This window comes from Lagenorhynchus albirostris, chromosome 15 (genome assembly GCF_949774975.1).
Source record: "Lagenorhynchus albirostris chromosome 15, mLagAlb1.1, whole genome shotgun sequence".
Lineage (NCBI taxonomy): Eukaryota > Metazoa > Chordata > Mammalia > Artiodactyla > Delphinidae > Lagenorhynchus > Lagenorhynchus albirostris.
The window spans coordinates 84,340,961-84,360,690 of NC_083109.1; the positions used below are offsets into that span (position 1 = coordinate 84,340,961).

At 52.1% G+C, this 19,730-nt stretch overlaps 1 protein-coding gene across 1 annotated transcript in view; it reads left to right on the forward strand.

The window, feature by feature from the left end:
• Nucleotides 1-13,042: 13,042 nt before the first annotated feature.
• MMD2 (monocyte to macrophage differentiation associated 2) overlaps nucleotides 13,043-19,730 on the forward strand; it is a 48,492-nt gene continuing 41,804 nt past the window's right edge. The window contains exon 1 of the mRNA XM_060124827.1: nucleotides 13,043-13,089. Coding sequence (XP_059980810.1) covers nucleotides 13,043-13,089 — 47 coding nt within the window. The remainder of the gene's footprint in view (nucleotides 13,090-19,730) is intronic.

Here is a 19,730-nt window from a genome sequence, read left to right on the forward strand (position 1 = left end):
GGACTCCACATGGAACATCTCCGACTTAAAAACTCAAAGCACGTTCTGGGTTTCCCTGAAGCCATTCCTCCCCTAGGCCTTCACCACCTCAGTCAGTGGCCCCTGTCTCTCTCTCACACCTGTGGGAGTGAACAAACACCACCCAAATGAGAACAATCAGAGGCTATTTATTCTGCACTTGCTATAGCAAGAGAGTTGCCCACCATCACTTGGGTTTGGCAGAGACTCAAAGGCAGGCAGAGGCAGGGAAGCTTCATGGTGAAAAAAGAGATGGTTTTACGTGGGTCCTGCCTGGAGACCATCACCTGGCGAGGCTGGAGATGGGCTCACTGGAAGTGGGGCATCCCACGTCACTGGTTAGGGCAGCGTATTTGGTTTTCTCTGGTTGGTCCTAAGTTGGAAGTGGGGACAAAACTGAGGGCAGTTGTCAGTGATTGATCAAGTCCCAGTGTTTGGGGCTGATGGCTGCAGGGGGGTTGTTTGGGGTCTTGGACTTACTGGTCTGGCGATGGTATGTTTGTATATCCAGTCTGCCACACCCTCAGGAAATAGGGCAGTTCTTACTTCCAAAGTACAGTTAGAAACTAACCGCTTCTCCCTGTCCACCCCCATCAATGTCCTGGGTACCATCATCTCTCACCTTGGGGTGAGAAAAGGCTTGCATCTGGTTTCCACATTTCCACCCTCGCCTCATTTCAAACTATCGGAAGCATCACTCAGAGGAATCCTAAAAGGCAACGGCATCATAGACACTCTCCCCACCCTACCTCCCAACAAAATCCGATTCCTCACCGTGGTCTACAAGGGCCTGTTCTGGACAGTCTCTGCTTGCCTCTTCCATCTCACCTGGGACTACTTGTCTTCTCCCACCACTCTCCAGCCCCATCATTCTTCTTCCAAACCCTTTCTTCTCTCTTTCCCACCTTGAAGACTTTCTCTTTGCCTTGAATCTGCCCCACCCCCAACTCCCATCTTTCAAGTCTTGGCTTAAATGGGACCTCTTCGGACCAAGGCCAACCAACCTCCCTGACTGTAACTGAGCAGAACCCTATGAGGACTTCCAGAACAGGTCCGGCCCCCCATCCCCCCAACCCCGTCCTCCGCCTGCCTCTTGTCTGTAGAAAAACTTTAGCTTCCTAGGCCTTCCCTGAGTTCCAAAGAGTAAATCTAATCAGAGAAGTGAGAAAATGCAGAAAGAAAACTGTCAAATAAGACAAAATAATATTAGTGTAGCCATTAAACAAAGTCAAGGACCTTTCCTTCTTCCTCAAGGGCTGTAGATACTGTTCTGAGCCTCGTCCTTGGAGCTGTTTTGCAGAGACTGAAGCCCCCAGCAGGTGGAAGAAGTGAACTGCATGCTGCCCAGAAGCACGTAGACCCCAGACCAGCTGGAATCAGAAGGTTGATGATGTTGACCTCAAATTACCTCGCCACCAACCCATCGGAAGAATGTCCACGAGCTGACCACACACCCCACAACCCATCTCCCTCAGCTGGTCTTCAAAAACGTTTCCCTGAAAGCCATTGGGGAGTTCAGGCCTTTGAGCATTTAGCTACCTGGACTCCTTGCTTGGCACCCTGCAATAAATGCTGCACTTTCCTTCACCGTGACCGAGTGTCAATAGATAGGCTTTACTGTGTGCACGGGAGCAGACCCACGTTTGGTTTCGTAACATGACCCCGTCCAGCTGTCTTCTCTGTTCCTCTTTTATTTATTTATTTATTTTGGCTGCACCACGCGGCTTATGGGATCTTAGTTCCCTGACCAGGGATGGAACCTGGGCCCTCGGCAGTGAAAGCATGGAGTCCTAACCCCTGGACCACCAGGGAATTCCTCTGTTCCCCTTTAAGCGCTTAATTTTTTTAAAAAAATTATGGATATTTTAACATACAACAGAAGCAGAGAGGAAAGCACAACGCATTTCCACACACCCGTAACCCAGCTTCGATGACGATCAACACTTCACCCCCGTTTCAGCTACACTCCCTGACGTCTGGTAGAAATACTTGAGAAGTAAATCCCAGGCATGATTTCATTTCACCCATAGGTGCCTCAGTATACACCTCAGAAAACCCCTTTTTTTCTTTAACATGGCCATAAAACCATCGTCTCACCTCACAAAATGAACGCTTATTCCTTAATATCGTCAAGCACGCTGTCCGGGCTCCATCTCTCCTGACTGTCTCACAAAAGCCTTTTTTACAGTGGTTTCCTTAGAACCAGGATCCGAACAACGGCTCTGCGTTACATTCATGATGAGCCTGGAAGTCTCCTTTTCATCAAAAGAATCTTCCCCCTCCCCGTTTTTATGCCAGGGATTTGTTGAAGAGACAGGATCACTTTTCTTGCAGGCACCCCACGTTCTGGGTTCTGTGGTTTCTTTTTTTTTTTTTTTGCAGTACGCAGGCCTCTCACTGTTATGGCCTCTCCCGTTGCAGAGCACAGGCTCCGGACGCACAGGCTCAGCGGCCATGGCTCACGGGCCCAGCCGCTCCGCAGCATGTGGGATCCTCCAGGACCGGGGCACGAACCCGTGTCCCCCGCATCGGCAGGCAGACTCTCAATCACTGTGCCACCAGGGAAGCCCCCTTTTAACTTTTTACTGAGAACCAGAGGAAGTATGTTTTGGCAAGAAAATATCATTGTTGATTCCCAGAGCTGGGGTCAATGGGTCGAAGTCTTTGCATTTCAAATTTCGAGATGTACCGCTGAGAAGGTTTTCTCAATTTACACTCCCCCCGCACCCCCCTCACGCCCACTCTCTACCCCAGCCCCAATCAGAGTCAACTCCCAGACTGTCATACTTTTTAACGTGTGATAATTCTACTGGCCACAAGAGGCCAGCAAGGCCCAGATTTTGGACCCAAGGGACCTTCCAAGTCTGGATCCTGGGCTTTGGATCCTCTTGAGGGGCCTGGGATCAGGGATGTCCAGTAACCAGGAGATGGGTAAGTGGGGTGGATGGGGCAGGTATGGATGAGGGGCTAAGCATGTCAGAGAGGCCTGGATGAGAGAAGGGCTGACCTGACCGTCAGGGCTAGTGGCCAGCTCCTGGGAATTTGAGCACTGAACATTTCCATGGTTAAAAATGCATGTAGGGCTTCCCTGGTGGTGCAGTGGTTGAGAGTCCGCCTGCCGATGCAGGGGACGTGGGTTCGTGCCCCGGTCTGGGAAGATCCCACATGCTGCAGAGCGGCTGAGCCCGTGAGCCATGGCCGCTGAGCCTGCGCGTCCGGAGCCTGTGCTCTGCAACGGGAGAGGCCACAGCAGTGAGAGGCCCGCGTACCACAAAAAAACAAAACAAAACAGAACAAAAAAAAAAAAACGCATGTAAGTTAAAGTTGATAACCATCAATTACAGCAGCAAATGGGCGCAAGAACACCACACATTTGCTCTCTACCTTTCACACACACACACACACACACACACACACACACACAGAACAGGTACAAAGATGTGGCTTTTTCCCCCTGTACCATTATATGTATTTTAAGTCTTTTCAGTCTAATTACAGTATAATTTACACACAGCAAAATTCACTTGCACGAAGTGTTCAGTTCTATGAGTTTTGACAGATTCATACAGTTGTGTAACCACCCTCACAAGTGAGATATAGAACCGTTCCATCGCCCCCCCAAATTCCCTTGTGTCCCTTGGTCATCAACTTTGGCTACCCTTGCCCCCCAGCCCCTGGAAACCTCTGACGCCTATGAGTTAATTTCTGTATACGATGTGAGATATGGAAGCAACACTTTTTTTTCAATATGAATGTTCTATTTTTCCCAGCACCATTTGTTGAAGAGACTATCCTGTGTATCCATTAAATTGCCTTGACATCTTTGTTAAAAATCGAAGGGGTCTGTTTTATCTCATTGATCTGTACGTTTGTTCTTTCCTTGTATTCATATCTTTAAAAAAATATTTATTTATTTATTTTTGGCTGCGTTGGGTCTTCGTTGCTGTGTGTGGGCTTTCTCTAGTTGAGGCGAGCGGGGGCTACTCTTCATTGTGGTGTGTGCGGGCTTCTCACTGTGGTGGCTTCTCTTGTTGCGGAGCACGGGCTCTAGGCGCACGGGCTTCAGTAGTTGTGGCGTGTGGGCTTCAGTAGTTGTGGCTCGCGGGCTCTAGAGCACAGGCTCAGAAGTTGTGGCGCACAGGCTTAGTTGCTCTGCTGCATATGGGATCTTCCCGGACCAGGGATTGAACCTGTGTCCCCTGCGTTGGCAGGTGGATTCTTAACCACTGCGCCACCAGAGAAGTCCTCTTAATGTTTTGATTACTGTAGCTTTACAGTAAATGGAAATCACATAGTATGATTACTCCAATTTTGCTCTTCTTTTGCTGTTGCTATATTTTAATTTTACAGTTTTAGAGCTGAAATACCTTCTCCCCCTCCCCCTCCTCCATCTAAGCCCCCAGGTCATTGGAGAACATAAGTTTGAATTTGGCTTCATCCTCTCAGGAGGTCTCTCCAGCCCTAGTGCCCTCTTTGAAAATGAGACCGGTTTCACTTGAATTAGTGCCCTTGTGCACTTTGCAAACTGAGATGTAACACTACCGAGTCTCTCCTCCTACAGGATTTGGGCAGTAACTCCTGGGCACAGGTACACTGTGCAGAGACAGCAGGTGTCTGGAGGACAAAGACCAGACCCATGATGGGATCCAGACCCACGCACCTCCTCCTGTCCTGGTCTCTGCTGCTTGGGAAGTTTGGAGTTTGGATTCCCAGCTAAGTCAGGAGTGGAGCAGATGTGTTTGGAGGAGGTGGGAGGCTGGGAAGAGAGTCAAGGGGACTCAGGAAGAGCAGGACAGTTTGGAGCAGTAAGGTTCCCAATCAGGGGAAGCTCTCGGCAGGAACGAGGGGAGTTACCCTCCAGGCTGTTGGCCCTCCGAGGTTGCCTCGCCCACCCCTGCCCCTTCCTGCAGCTGCATCCGATGACTGACGGATAGGGTGTAAAGGCCCAACTCCCTCACTCCTGGAGGGTCTCCCCAGCTCCAGAACTCGCCTGAGATCTGCGGAAGACACCGTCAAGAGTGCCCTGCGAGAAAGTGAGAGAGTGGCATGGACATATATACACTACCAAATGTAAAACAGATAGCTGGTGGGAAGCAGCCGCATAACACAGGGAGATCAGCTCGGTGCTTTGTGTCCACCTAGAGGGGTGGGATAAGGAGGGTGGGAGGGAGAAGCAAGAGGGAGGGGATATGGGGATATATGTATACATACAGCTGATTCACTTTGCTATACAGCAGAAACTAACACAACACTGTAAAGCAATTATACTCCAATAAAGATGTTAAAAAAAAATAGACTGAGATGCAAAAAAAAAAGAAAAAGAGTGCCCTGCAGCCCAGCCGCTCACTCCGCCCCTTCCTGCCTCTTCCCCCTGCCCCTGCTGCCCACCCCAAAAATAGTCCCTTACTAAATCCCCTCAGGTTAATCTCATCTCAGAGCCTGCTTCCGGGGAACCCAACCAGGGTGGAGCTGGCTCCTGGGAGCTGCTCTTTTCCTTTCTGGGAAGATCTGAAGCTGGCTGGTGGGGGAAGGGAGTCAAGGGTGTAAAGGAGGAAGACTCCCCCCCCCCCCCCGCCCCCTGCCCCTGGCTTCCCTGGCCCAGCAGTTCCATCAGGCTCGGGGCCCTGGCACGTGGTAGCCTGAACAAGGAATGAATGGTCGGGGTCCCAGCTGTGGGCGATGACAGAGGACGGAGGAGCCTGGTTAGACTAATACTCCAGTAGTTACATACACACGTATAAAATAAAACATGGAACATGTAAATGGTAAAATCTGCAATACGTTATAAAATCTGAGAGATATATGTATATAGAAACCATTTTATATAGTTTCATCCATATACATACACGCGTATATATACACATACATGTATATACGCACACACACACTTATATACATATACACATACGTGTATACATACACATGTATACACACATACACACACATACATGTATACACACACACACACACACACACACATATATATATAGATAAGATATGCGTGGCTCAAAGGTGGCACAAAAGGAAGAAGAAGCTATTTTCCCAAAAGCTCTGGCAGAGCCCTTTGCTCTCGGTCTAAATCTAGAAAAGCAAATAGAGGCCTGCCAGGCGGAAAGGCATTCCAGGCGGGGAACAGCATCTGCATACTCACAGAGTGGGAGAAAGCACGAGTGTTTGGGGGGGTTTAGAGTCATCAACCATTGTGATGGTGGGTGAGGCCCTTTCATCCTGATTCCACCCTGAGGGCAATGGGGAGAGTATCTTGATCAGGTTTGCATTTTAGAGAGACTGCTCTGGACGGGAGGAAGGGGTCGTGGCCTGGCAGGGACTTTGCTGGGCCCTTGAAGCCCTGGTGGGGGAGGGACAGGTCCCGGGCCCCCTGTTCTTACCCCGTCTCTGCTCCTGGGGCGCTGGGATGGGCCTGTGGATTCTGCCTCAGGAGGCTTCGGAGTCTTCCCTCCACTCTAGGGCCCGCCTGGCCCACCTGGGGGTCTATAGCAGCCCTCACCAGGCCTGGATCTCTGCAGGGCCCTGAGGAAACAAGTGGTCAGCAGTGGTGCCCTCTTGGGGTACGACCCGGGCACACTAGGCAGCCCCACTCTCGCCTCCAGGGCGGCTGGCATAGAAGTTAAGCCCTGGACCCATCCTCCCCGGATTTGGCTCCTGATTCCAGCTCTGTTTGCTGTTTGCCTTTAGGCATGTGATTTAACCTCTTTCTGCCTCAGTTTCCCCCTTTGTAAAACAGGGGGAGAAACCTACCAAGGGATGCTGGAAGGATGAAATGAGCGAATACGTGCAGAGCCCACACCTTGCAGGTAATAAATGCTCAATTCCCAGTGGCTCGAGCTGCAGTTCCCATCTTAGCCCTGAAATCAGGATGTGTCTTAACATTTGATGACCTCTTAGCGGCGGTAACAGCCCAACACTGGAAACAGCCCAGGCGTCAATCAACAGTGGAATGGCTGCACTAACCCTGGTACGCCCACACGCTGGGGAACGACTCAGTGATGAAAGGAATGAGTTACTGACCCACGAAACCACTTGGATGGATCTCAAAGACATCATGCTGAGGATCAAAGGATATCAAAAGACATCCAAGGCATTACGCTGAATACAGACTGTATGATTCCATTTATAGAAAGTTCTAGAACAGGCAAAACTAACCAGAAGAGTGGTATTCTCTGGGAGTGGGGCTGGGGGTTGACCGGCACAGGGCATGAAGGAACCTTCTGGGGTTCTACAACTTTATAGGATTTTGCTTACATATGCGTATGCATTTGTCAAATGTCAGTGAATGTGTTTCTTTTTTTTTTTTTGAAGTATAGTTGATTTACAATGTTGTGTTAATTTTTGCTGTACAGCAGTGACGCAATTATACACATATATACATTCTTTTGAATATTCTTTTCCAGGGAACTTCCCTGCTGGTCACATGGTTAAGACTCCACACTTCCACTGCATGGGGCACGGGTTTAATGTCTGGTTGGGGAACTAAGATCCCGCATGCCGCGTAGCGTGGCCAAAAAAATAAGTTAAAAAAGAATTCTTTTCCCTTATGGTTTATCCCAGGATATTGAATAAGTTTCCTGTGCTATACAGTAGGGCCTTGTTGTTTATCCATTCTGTATATAAAAGCTTACATCTGCTAACCTCAGCCCCTCACGCCATCTGTCTCCCAACCCTCTCCCCCTTGGCAACCACAAGTCCGTTCTCTATGTCTGTGAGTCTGTTTCTGTTTGGTAGATAGGTTCATTTGTGTCATATTTTAGATTCCACATATGGTATTTTTCTTTCTCTTTCGAGTTACTTCACTTAGTATGAAATATCAGTGAATATTTGCTCAAGACTTGTATTTCACTCTTTGATTTCCTCCTAAAAAGAGGACCGTAATAGATATGTATGCTAGCGTTTATTATGATGTCGCCAAGCTACTTTGAAATGCACTCAAAAAAAAAGACGGTGGAATGATGGATGGATCAAGGCGTAGATTCGTGATAGGACCAAATGTTAGCAGTAGATTCCGGGTGGTGTTTATATGCGTGTTCACCGTACAATTCTCTGAACTTCTCTGTGTGCTTGAAAAAGTTCACAGTACCATGTCGGCAGAATTAATTGCTAGCGATTTATCTTTCTGAGTGGTACACAAAAGTGCACCTTACCTGGATGCTGTCTTAGATTTGATGAAATGTGGTATTGTCATTGAGAAGCTGGGCCCCAGCTTGGAATTGGGGGGCCACTCCAATGCCTTCCTTCCCCCCATTTCCACTTGAAGACATGTAGATTCTGTCTTCCAGCATCTCTAGTCTCTGCTCCCTCAGCTCAGCTGGGTGTCTCTGCTCCTGCCCTAAATGGCAGCCCATCTTCCACGAGCATCAGAGCTTCTGTAGCATGGAGAGTGCCGCTCGCCTACCCCCTTGCTTAAAATGCTTTGCTTCTCCAATGCCTAGAGGGTAGAGTCCAGACCCCTCACTCAGGCTGCTCCGTGCCACTGAGCCTTTGCAGATGCTGTTCCCTCTGCCTGGAAGACGCTTCCTCCGCTGGCTGCCCCTCGTCCTCCTGGCTACCTTCCAGCCATCGCACAGCCTCAGCTGAGAAAGCTTCCCCAACTTCCTCCCAGCCCTGAGCCCCCAGGCAGAGTTGCTCCCCCTTCTTGGTCCCCAACCCCCCAAGACTTTGTCTGCCCCTGGGTGGTTGCTTTCACCAGGCCTGCCCCCCATTCACCTGTGTGTCCCAAGCAGGGAGGCTGGGATGCTGAAAGAGAAATTCTGGAAACAAGCAGGGGGTTTGCTGTGAGGTCAGCCTGGGTTTGAAACCCGGCTCCACCCTTCCTACCTGCCACCAGCCACCTCTTCAAGCCTTAGTCGGTCAGCGGAATGGGAATCCTTGTCTGGCTGCTGAAAGGACTCATGAGGTGATGTACGTGAAGAATCAGGCAGGTGCCATTTACTCAAATTCACCGACTGAGCGAATGAACAGATGGTTTGCAATTGTCCCACGTCCCTCTGTCACACCAGACCCCAAGCTCTAGGCGGCCAGGACTGTGGCTCCCTCTGGCTCCCACACCCTGCTAGGCGCACAGTAGGTGCCCTTTTCACACCTACTGTTGGAGATCGACGTCAGCAAGAGGGAGGAGGCTGAGGACCAGGTCGGGGCTTGCTGCGGGGCAGGGAGAGCCTGGTGATGTGCTCAGGGCTCCAGGGAAGGGGACAGAGGCATGTGTGGTTGGGCAGCCTTTATCTCACCCGCCTACTTCCCGCTCTGCACCTCCGAAGAGCCAGGAATACGGTAAGTGCATAATCAACGTCTGTTCAGTAGTGCAGGGGCTTAAGGCTTAGACAGCCCCGGGTCTGATTTTCAATCTAGCCGTGTGGCTTGCTGCGTGGCTTAACCTGGCTGAGCCCGTGTCCTCACCTGTATATTAGCAACGCCAACGCCTGCCACGTAGAGTTACAGAGAGGATTAAAGGGGAAGCAAACTTTCCATAATCATGTCAGCCCCAGGCCACCTTTGCTCCTCGCCGATCTTGCAAGGTGGGCGCTGTTACTCCGATTTTACAAGTGACGGGACGGAGGCTTGAGTGCTAGCACCTCGCCTTGAGTCCCAGGGAGGCCACTTCAGAGCTTCCCAACCCCCGTCCAACTTGGCCCAGTGGGGTGATGCTGGTACCACCTCTGGGAGATAGGGGACCGGAGGAGGAACAGCAGAGAGGGAGGGGGGAATCGTGAGTGGGGTTTTGGCCAGGTGAGGTCGAGGATCTGATCTCCTCTGCCCGAGAGTTGCCACTGTGGCAGGGCCGCAGGTGGAGATGGGGCATGTCACCCAGTCCCAGGATTGGTGAAGTAAGGCTCTGGGAGCAAGGCTGGGCCGAGTCTGGGACCACAGCGCTAGTAGGAGGTGGGCTTGCACCAAAGGGAGAGGATGTTAGAACCACCTGCCATGGTGAGGTGGGTCAGCAGCGAGCAGGGCCGGACTTCCGATCGGGGGGGCGGGTGGGGCAGACCTGGATCCCAGGCAGGCCCCAAGGTCAGGGGCCTGAGGCTTGTCCCCCAGCCCCTGCTGCCCCCGGAGCCCACCTGTCTTCTCTGTCACACGCAGTCCAACCCTGACTCCCGTGCAGGAGTCAGGCCCTCGGTTGCTATAACAACTGGATCCCAGCTGTAAAAATAGTAACTTGTTTTTTATTCAACTTCTATTGCTCTGGGAGGAAAAGAAAATCCATTTCTAGGCTTGTGTTTCCTTTCGGGGGTCTCCTCCGGGGCCCTGCTGAGCCCACAGCCAAGAGCTGCTTGAAGGTCGACCGCAGGTGGGGGCCGGGAGGAGCCCAGTGGACCAGGAGCTGGGGGAGGCCCAGGAGCCGGGGGAGGCCCAGGAGCCCGGGGGAGGCCCAGGAGCTGGGGAGGCCCAGGAACCCGGGGGAGGCCCAGGCCACCTCTCTGTGTGTCTCTGCTCGGCCTCTGGGGAGCTGTGGTTACCAGCAGGCCCCCCGAGCCTGGCCTGGCCACCCCAGAAAGTGTGGGGCTCTCAACTTTGAAAAGCCAGCAGGGCCCTTTTTCTGGAAGTTGGGGTTGAGGGCTTTGGAGGAGGTCTGGCTTGTGTCTGGGGACAGGTGTGTCCTGGTGCGGCTGACAGTGAGGCTGAGGGCAGAGTTTGGGGGTCAGAGCAATGGCGTTGGAGGTCAAGGTCAGGAAAGAAGCCATGATATGCAGGGCTCAGCTTTACCTGACTCAGTTTGACTTTGGGCTCCTGGAGATCTAAGAACTCGTTAGAACAGGGGTTTTGTGGCGGGCAGTGAGCTCAGAGCCTGCAGAGCTGGGTTCTGGGGCAGGTCCTGCTCCTCAGGCTGTGCGACCTTGGGAGGGTGCCCTGGCCCCTCTCAGCCTCCCTTTCCCTCCTCTATATGAGGGGACAGGAGGTGCTATAGCCACCACAGCTGTGAGCCTCGCCCTTCTTTTTTTTTTTGCGGTACGCGGGCCTCTCACTGCCGTGGCCTCTCCCGTTGCGGAGCACAGGCTCCGGACGCGCAGGCTCAGCGGCCATGGCGCACGGGCCCAGCTGCTCCGCAGCATGTGGGATCCTCCCGGACCGGGGCACGAACCCGTGTCCCCTGCATCAGCAGGCGGACTCTCAACCACTGCGCCACCAGGGAAGCCCTCCTCGTCCTTCTTAACCATGACTCCTAGTAAGAAATAGATCTTCCATCGCAACCAGGACCCAGATGTATACAAACAGAAGTTTCTTGAACGTGACGTGTTCTCTTTGCATCTTTTCTACTTCACTTTGTTTTTAAATGCTGCTCACCATGCCCTAGGTTGACTCCACGATCTTCTGGTGTCGTGCTGTCCCGTGGAACTTTCCATGATGCTGGCAATGGTCCGATAAGGTAGCCCCTTGAAATACGGCTAGTAACCAGGGCACTGAATTTTCAATTTTATTTCGATTAACTCAACATAGACGTAAGTAGTTGCACGAGGCTGGTGGTTATTGTATTGTAAGTCACAGCGCTAGCAAGTCCAGAGAGCAATTCGAAACCCACGGCGCTAAGGGATCTTTCCAGCTTGACCCTCCCAGCCCCTCCTCACCGGCTGGGCTGGGACCCTGCCAGACCCTCTGGCCCACATGTCCATCCCTTGGCCTTCCACCCATGCCAACCTTGACCTCAAGCTCACCTGGCCAAAACCCGACTCATGATCTCCCCTACTCCTGTCACCGCCCCCCTCCCTAGGTGACACCAGTACCCACCCAGCAGGGCCAGCCAGAATCCCAGGGGTCACCCCCCACTTCTAGTCCTCCATCAACAGGGTCTGGTGGATTTTTACCTCCTAAGCATCCCTGGATCGCTTCTCTTGACCATCCCACCCCTGACCCTGCAGTGGCCTCTGAACGCATCTACCTGCAACCCTTCTGGTCCTCACCAATTTCAGGTGTGTGTGCCCACCATGTGCCCAGCATCTGGAGTGCAGAAATGAATTGGATGGAGTCCTTTTGTCTTTCTCCTTCATCTTGTTCTAGCTACCTTGGGGCAGAGAACGTGGGTGGGATTATTTTCTGACTGTGTAGTAGGATCTCAAATAAATCTTGTTATAAAAAGTAGCAGGGAGCTGGGGCTTGGGAAGGGAAGGGAGGAGAGGGAAGGAGGGGGAGGTGTGTGCGTGGGAAGGAGGGACCTGATCTACCTGGGGACCTGTCTTTCCACATCAAAGGCCGTCCTGCCTTCCAGCAGCCCCCAGGGTGTCACCTCTTCCAGTAGGTGGTTTCACATAGCCCATCGCCCAGGCCAAGGTCCCCTAAAGGAGAAAGCTGAATTTTGTAAAGATGAGGGGCAGGGTTTGGGGGCTGGGGTGGTGGTGGGCACATCCTGGGTACCTGGCGACCAAATGCCCATATGCGTGTGCCCCTGTCTCAGGGTCGTGAGGGTCCCCAGAGTCACAGCCTCTGGGAATTAGGGGGTTCCCCAGAGACTGCGCCATCCTCTTGGGGCCGTCGCACCTCGCAGGGACGCAAGGCGGGGGCGGAGGGGGGAGTGTGAGCTACAGGTGCGCTCTGGGGCCGGCCACGAGAGGGGTCGCAGGGCGGGCACGCGGGCAGGGTCCGCCCCCCCTGGCGTCCCAGCCCCCGCCGCGGGGGACAGCGGGGCTCCGTCTAACAGGCAGTCTTCTCGCAGGAAAAACTACGGGACGAGGGGGCCCGGGTAGCAAGGAAGAAGGGGCTGCTTTCGGAAGCTCCCCCTAGGCCTCCACCCCTCCCCCAGGGTTCCCTCCCCGCAGCGAGGCTGGGAGGGGTCGGCCCCGCGCGGGGAGGGGGCCGGGGCTGCGGGGACTCAGGCGATTGGCCCGGAGCCCCCCCGCCCCGCCCGCCACCAGCTGCTCGGGATTTGGCGTCGGCGGCTCCGGGCTCGGCTCCAGCTCGGCTCCGCGCGCCCCCGGCCGCCCCCGCCCCGCGGCCGCCGACCTGCTGCTCCGGCGCCGCGGCCTCTTCAAGTTGCCGCGGTCGGAGCCCCGGGCTGGAGGCTGATGGAACCGCCGCGATGTTCGCTCCGCGGCTCCTGGATTTCCAGAAGACGAAGTACGCGAGGTGAGCGGGGGTGGGGAGCGCGGGCGGCGGGTCCGGCTTCCTGCGCCGCCAGCGCGCTCCCCACGCCGCCCCGAGAATTCAGGGTGATAAATGGACCCTGTCCCCGGCCGGAAGAAACCGGACACGAGACGTCGTTGTCTTTGTGAGTCTCCGCGCGCAGCTCTGCGCCCTGGACCCGGGAGGAGCGCGGGTTCGCCGCGCCTCCGACTTAGCGTGGTGCCCTGGGGCGAGTCGCTTCACCTCTCTGAACCTCAATATCCAGGTCTCAAAGGCGGCGATAATGAGAGTCCCCACCCCTGGGGTCCCCGCGAGGATTAAGTGAGATGATCTCTTGAAAGCACTTTGCACGGGCTCAATCGCTATTCGGCGCTTTAGCTAATGATAAAAGGCGTTGGCCCGCACCGCCCCAGCGAACCCCCGACCGCCCCTGTCCCCCGCACCACCCCTGAGCACCCTCCTAGCAAGCAGGAGGAATGGGTAAGGAAACTGAGGCACAGGACCAGGACCTATACATCTTGGCTTTTTCATAGTGGGAAGTCTGTGGTCCCACCTGAACCTCAGTTTCTTCTAAAGTGATTTCAGATTGCCGAGTGGAAGCCAAGGTCTTGTCGCTTTGATTCCCAATTAAGGGGCTGGGGGAGGGGAGGGAATATTAAGTTCCTCTAAGATTTTGGCGGGGTGGGCTTGCCTGGAAGCTGGATGAAAACCCTTTTCTAGGATTGCCCCTTCGCCCCTAGGAGTCTTGCGGGAGGACCCACTGCTCTGGGTGTGCAGCCCTAGGCGTCGGCCTCCTGCCCGGGGGAGCCCGCCTTCACCTGCTCTTACGCTCCCGCCAGGCCTCCTGCCTCCGTGGGTGGAGTGGGCAGGTGGTGAGTTGAGCTGGGTTGGCATCCTTTTTGCTGTCACACCTACACAGCTCATTGTCTCCTGGCAATTGTTGAGGGTCCCTGGTCCCATGAAGTCTCCACAAGTTGCTGTCAGATGGAGCACAGCTTGACCCCAGAGGCCGGGCTGAGCTCGTCTTCAGGGCGGGAAAGTGGGGAGGCAGGACTGGGTCCTTTCCCTCTCAGTCTCATCTCTGTTTCCTCTGGTGGCGGGGGGGGGGGGGCGCGTTGTGTCTCCTTCATGTAGTTGGGGAGTCCCGCTGGAAAGGAGTTGCTGGTGGGAAGGCCCGGAGGAACTCCTGTGGTGTTTCTCTTGGCGGGAAGGTGGGAGGGGCTGGCTGCGCAAATCTGCGAGGCGGTCTCGTCTGGCGTGGGAACTTGGACTTTCAGAGGATTGTTCTCGAGGGTCCTGTGTGCTGGTGTGAGATGTAAGTTGGTGGAGTGTTCACTCGAAGGGAAGGGAGAAACCCGGGGCTGGAGACTTCAGAGGCGGGGAAGGAGCTCTGTCCCACACCTGCTGTGTGACCTTGGGTAGGCGTCTCAACCTCTCTGGACCTCTACTGGTTAATCCGTTAGACAGGAGGGTTGGTCTAAATGATCTCTAGATTTTGACACTGGTGCTGCTCCCACTGTAACTGGAATAGAGCTCTCCAGCTGGGCTGAGGGCTGGACCATGAACCATTTCTTTCATGCTTGGGCTGATGACGCTTCTACAGGTGACGAGTCCAGTGAGGAAATGGAATGCATTGATTAGAACCATTTCTGTTCCCTTCCTCCTTGTGCGGCCCTTACTACCGTCCAGTCCACATATTAGGTCCTTAATCAAGGCTTTGTGATTGAGTGAATTTAATAGTATGACCCAGACCTGTCCAATAGAAATAGCATACAAGCCACAGAGGTAGTTTTAAATTTTCTCATAGCCGTTCAGTTTAATGTGTGGCTAATTTCCCATCTCACTGTCATAAGAAGGTGAAAAGAAACAGGTGAAATTAATTATGAGAATATATTTTAGTTACCACTTTATATCCAAAGGATATTCAATATGTAATCAATATAAACAGATTATTCATAAGATATTTTACAGTTTATTTTCAACCACAAGTCTTCAAAATCTGGTGTGTTTTATACTCACAGCCCATCCCAGTTTGAACTAGCTATATTTCAAGTGCTCAGTAAACACATGTGGTCAGTGGTTGTCATATTGAACAGGACAGGAATGTCCTCCAGGGTGAGAGATGGGTGTTTGTCTTAGTTCTTTCAGGCTGCCGTAACAAAGTACTGTAGACTGGGTGCCTTATACACAGCAGAAAAGTATTTCTCACCGTTCTGGAGGCTGGAGGTCTGAGATCAGGGTACCAGCAAGGTCGGGTTCTGGTGAGGGCCCTCTTCCAGGTTACAGACTGCCGACTTCTTGTATCCTCATAGGTCAGAAAGAGACGGCGCTAGCTCTTTGGCTTCTTCGTATAAGGGCAGTAATTCCATTCATGAGGGCTTCACCCTTATGACCTAATTATGCCCAAGGGTTCTACCTCCAAATGTCATCACACTGAGGGTTAGATTTCAACATACGAATTTTTTTTTTGGAGGGGGGACACAAACATTCCGCTCTTAACACTGCTCCTGTGTGACGTTGCAAAAGACGCTTTCCGTCTCTGAGCCTCTGTTTCTCAGTGGTTGGTTGTACCAACTGATCTTTAAGGTTCTAATCTCGAGTCCTTGAATGGTTTATCTACATCCAGAAACATACTTATCATCAAGCTCTAGGAATTAAAGACTGTAGTGTTGGTTCAGGGCCAGGCAAATTGACCAATGGAACAGAACAGAGAGGCCAGAAACAGATTCATGTATATAAAGGCATTTGACTTTTGACAAAGGTTGCCTTGCTGATCAACCCAGTTAAGGATGGTCTATTGAATAAATGGTACTGAGACAATAATCTAGATGGAAACAATGAAACTAGAGTCCTACCTCACACCATACAGAAAAAGCATTTCTAGATGGATTAAAGATTTGCAAGTGAAATTTAAAAAAAAAATTGAAAACTTTTTGAAAATTTGAAACAATATCTTTTGGCTATCATGCTAGGTAAAGATTTCTGAAGGCACAAAAAGTTCAAACCATAAAAGATTGATAAACTCAACTACATTAAAAATTATGAATTTTTATTTACCACAAAATGCCAGGAAGACAGGAGAAGACAAGCCACGAACTTGAAGGACATATTTGCATTTGCAACATATTTAACCAACAAGTAATTAATATCCAGAATCGGGAACTCCCTGGAGGTCCAGTGGTTAGGACTCAGCGCTTTCACTGCAGGGGGCACGGGTTCCGTCCCTAGTCGGGGGGCTAAGATCCCAAAAGCTGCACGGCACGGCCAAAAAAAAAATTAAGTAAATAATAATATCCAGAATCTATAGAGAACCACAATAAGGAAAAGACAGCCCAATAGAAAATGTAAAAAGAGAGTCATTTCAGGAAGGGAGGACACAGATGAGCCATAAGCATGTGAACAGCTGCTCGCTGGCGTTGGTGATCGAGGAAATGCGAAATAAGAGTCCATGGGACGCCATTCTTGTATTCAATATATAAGAGGTCTGACAATACTATTGTAACTACTTCGGAAAACAGAAATTACCATGTAAACTTGGACACGGCCACTCTCTTCTGGGTGTCTGCGCTAGAGAAATTCTGCACATGTATGCCGGGGGAGGTGGCCCAGGATCTTCTCAGCAGCACTGTTCAAGGTAAGCAAGAGCTGGAATCAGCCCAGAGGTCCACGTTGATGGAACCGTATGTATCCATGCAATGGAGCAGTAATCCTGCAAGGAAAACAAGTCCAGTCCCAGGCAACGTATGGATGAATCTCACAGACGTGTTTGAACAGTAGCAAAACACGGAAGAAAGCATGACTCCAATCATGTAACACTCAAATCCCAGTAAACTGTGTCGTTTAGGAATGCAGAGAAAAGTACGTGAAAAGTGAGACGACGATGATTCCAAAATCAGGTTAGTGGCTACCTGTAAGGGAGGGAGGGAAAGATACACCGGGGGCTTGTGGGTCCTTGTAATTCTTAACTTGAGAAGACAATTAAACTGGGTTCTGCGTGTCCTAGAAGGCAGCGAGGTCTCACGTTTCCTGGGTGAACCCCACGTGGCTCCACCTCACTGCAAGGAAGCTAGGAAGTGTAGTCCACCTGTCTGTCTGTGCCCCCTGCTGCTTCCATGTCCAGAACGGCACCTGAGCAGTTACCAATCAAAATCCGTTGCGTAATACTGGCTGTGTGACTTAGGATGAGCGGATTAACCTCTGAAGACATAGGTACCCTCTTTCGCTTAATGCAATGTGACCTTAAACGTGGGCCACTGTAAAATAACATTATGGTTATAAATGTAACACATGCTCCTTGGAGAAAAGTTTTTCAATTATGGGAAGTAGGTATAAAGACGAAAGCAGCAGACCTTTGATCCCATGGTCTGGAGATCATCACTGTTAAATGTGTTGACTTTTCTTCCAGGCTTTTTTGTAGATACTCTATAGCTAGCATTGTATTCTAATTTTTGAAAGTTGACCTGCCGCAATCCCGTCTCCTTTGTCTTTCATAATTGCTTTGCAACCTCAGCCTAAGGGGGGCTTTTGCTTAATATTCCATTTCGTCATCACACCCTGCTTTATTTTATTATTTCCCACTTTTGGGCACTCAGGTTGCTTTCTGGATTCCGCTTCTGTGCACACGCTGCAGGAGCATCTCTGCAGCACATACCTGATCCATTGTCAGTTCTGGGTGTTGGCCTGGTGCCGAGGCTCACCGACGGCCCAGACTATAATGACTTAGTTGGGGACCTGCCCCGCCACCAGCGCAGTTCCTGCCATGGTGTTTGGAGTTGCTCCTAGGGCCAAAGATCGGGTCCCTTGGGCTTCTCTGATGGCGCAAGTGGTTGAGAGTCCGCCTGCTGATGCAGGGGACGCGGGTTCGTGCCCCGGTCTGGGAGGATCCCACGTCCCGCGGAGCGGCTGGGCCCGTGAGCCATGGCCGCTGAGCCTGCGCGTCCGGAGCCCGTGTACCGGAAAAAAAAAAAAAAAAAAAAAAAAAAAGATCGGGTCCCACTCCTTCCATGGCGGGGTCCTTGGGAAACATAGAAGGAGCCAGGAGCCTGTGCTGTGATTCCACCCTCCTGTTTGTCGTCTTCTCTTGTGCAGGGGACTTTTCCCCTGAGCCTTGCTTTCCTCCTTGTAAGTGAGGTTCACAGGTGGGGTGGTGGCAGTGGCCCTGGGAGGCCTTCTGTAGGTTTAGTCCCCGTCCTTCTATCTGAGGTCCCTTCACAGCCACTTAGGACCAGTCCTGCACCAGCCGGGACTCTGAAATTCTGAAGGTCACGGGCTTCGTAAACGTTTGTGCTTCTTGAGGTGATGAAGATGAGGTATGTGAAGCTTCTGGCGAGGTCCTTGGTCTACAGCTGGTGCTCCAGAGCGGTGGTATTTATGTCGTTGTTATTGTTATCCAGTCTGTCTCTTTCCGGAGAGGACTCGAGGCAGTTTGTAACAAGCAAGTTTCTCAACATCCACGGGGCTGTCGGAGGAACCCTTCCACCTTGGTAGAGCTCTCTCCGACGTCAGCAGGGGTCTGCGTGGCTGGAGAAGGGGCTCAGGGGTGCTTCTGCCTTGCCGGGCTGCCTGGGGCACGGTCGGCCCAGGGCTTCATGGAGGAGGGGGAGATAGATGACCCACACTTCCTGTACATCGTCTCCTCTGATCCTTGGCCGTCCTGGGAGTAGCGGCAGTTTCTAGTCCTGTTTGGTTCGCCCGAGGCCATAGAGCAGTTGGTAGGATTCACACCTGGGTTTGTCTGGGCCCTGCTTGTCTTCATCCCCCCCCCCCCCGACCCTGGGGAATAATCATCGTCATCACCCGCAGCTGCAGGGTACGTGTCTCACACGCCGAGTCTCTACTCCCCACTGGACGCGGGGATTAGAATTCCGAGCCCTCCCTGCTGCCTGCACCCTTGCCGGGACTGGAAGGGCTCTGAGAACACACTGTGCGCCGGCCGCCTTTGTTCATTCACTGACAGCCCCGCCCCAAACACAGTCGGGCCAGAGCAATGTCCCCGCGGAAGCCCACCTGCCGTTTGTCTGGTTATTTCAAGTAAAACAACCAGGCTAACAAGCTTCTCAACAAAATGGGTTCTGTCCTCCTTCCAACAGCTATCCTTCTGTGGTGACAACATTGAGCCCTCTGTAAAACGGTGGCCGTCATCTGATTGAAGACTGGCTGGCATCAGAGACAGCTGAAGGGGCTTCCCTGGCGGTCCAGTGGTTAAGACTCCACGCTTCTGCTGCAGGGGGCCCGGGTTCGATTCCTGGTCGGGGAACTAAGATCCCACATGCCGAGTGGCGAGGCCAAAAAAATAAATAAATAGAAAGGCAGCTGAGTGTAGTTAATTTTTACACGCGTCTTTGGCGTTCGTTGCTGGGCAGCCTTGCTTGGATGAGTAATAAAGACATAGTTTATTAATTATTATGTATGTCATATGATTTATTTGATTGATTTCATTGCAGCAAAATCATTATCTATAGTCAAGATTTTCACTTATATTTGGGTTCTGTTAACAGTAATCATCTAAAGGCGTTCTGTCGGGGACTGTGGCCCTTGCCACCTGTGGCTATTTAAAGTAAATCTTGGACCTTCCCTGGAGGTCCAGTGGTTAAGACTCTGTGCTCCCAATGCAGGGGGCATGGGTTTGATCCCTGGATGGGGAA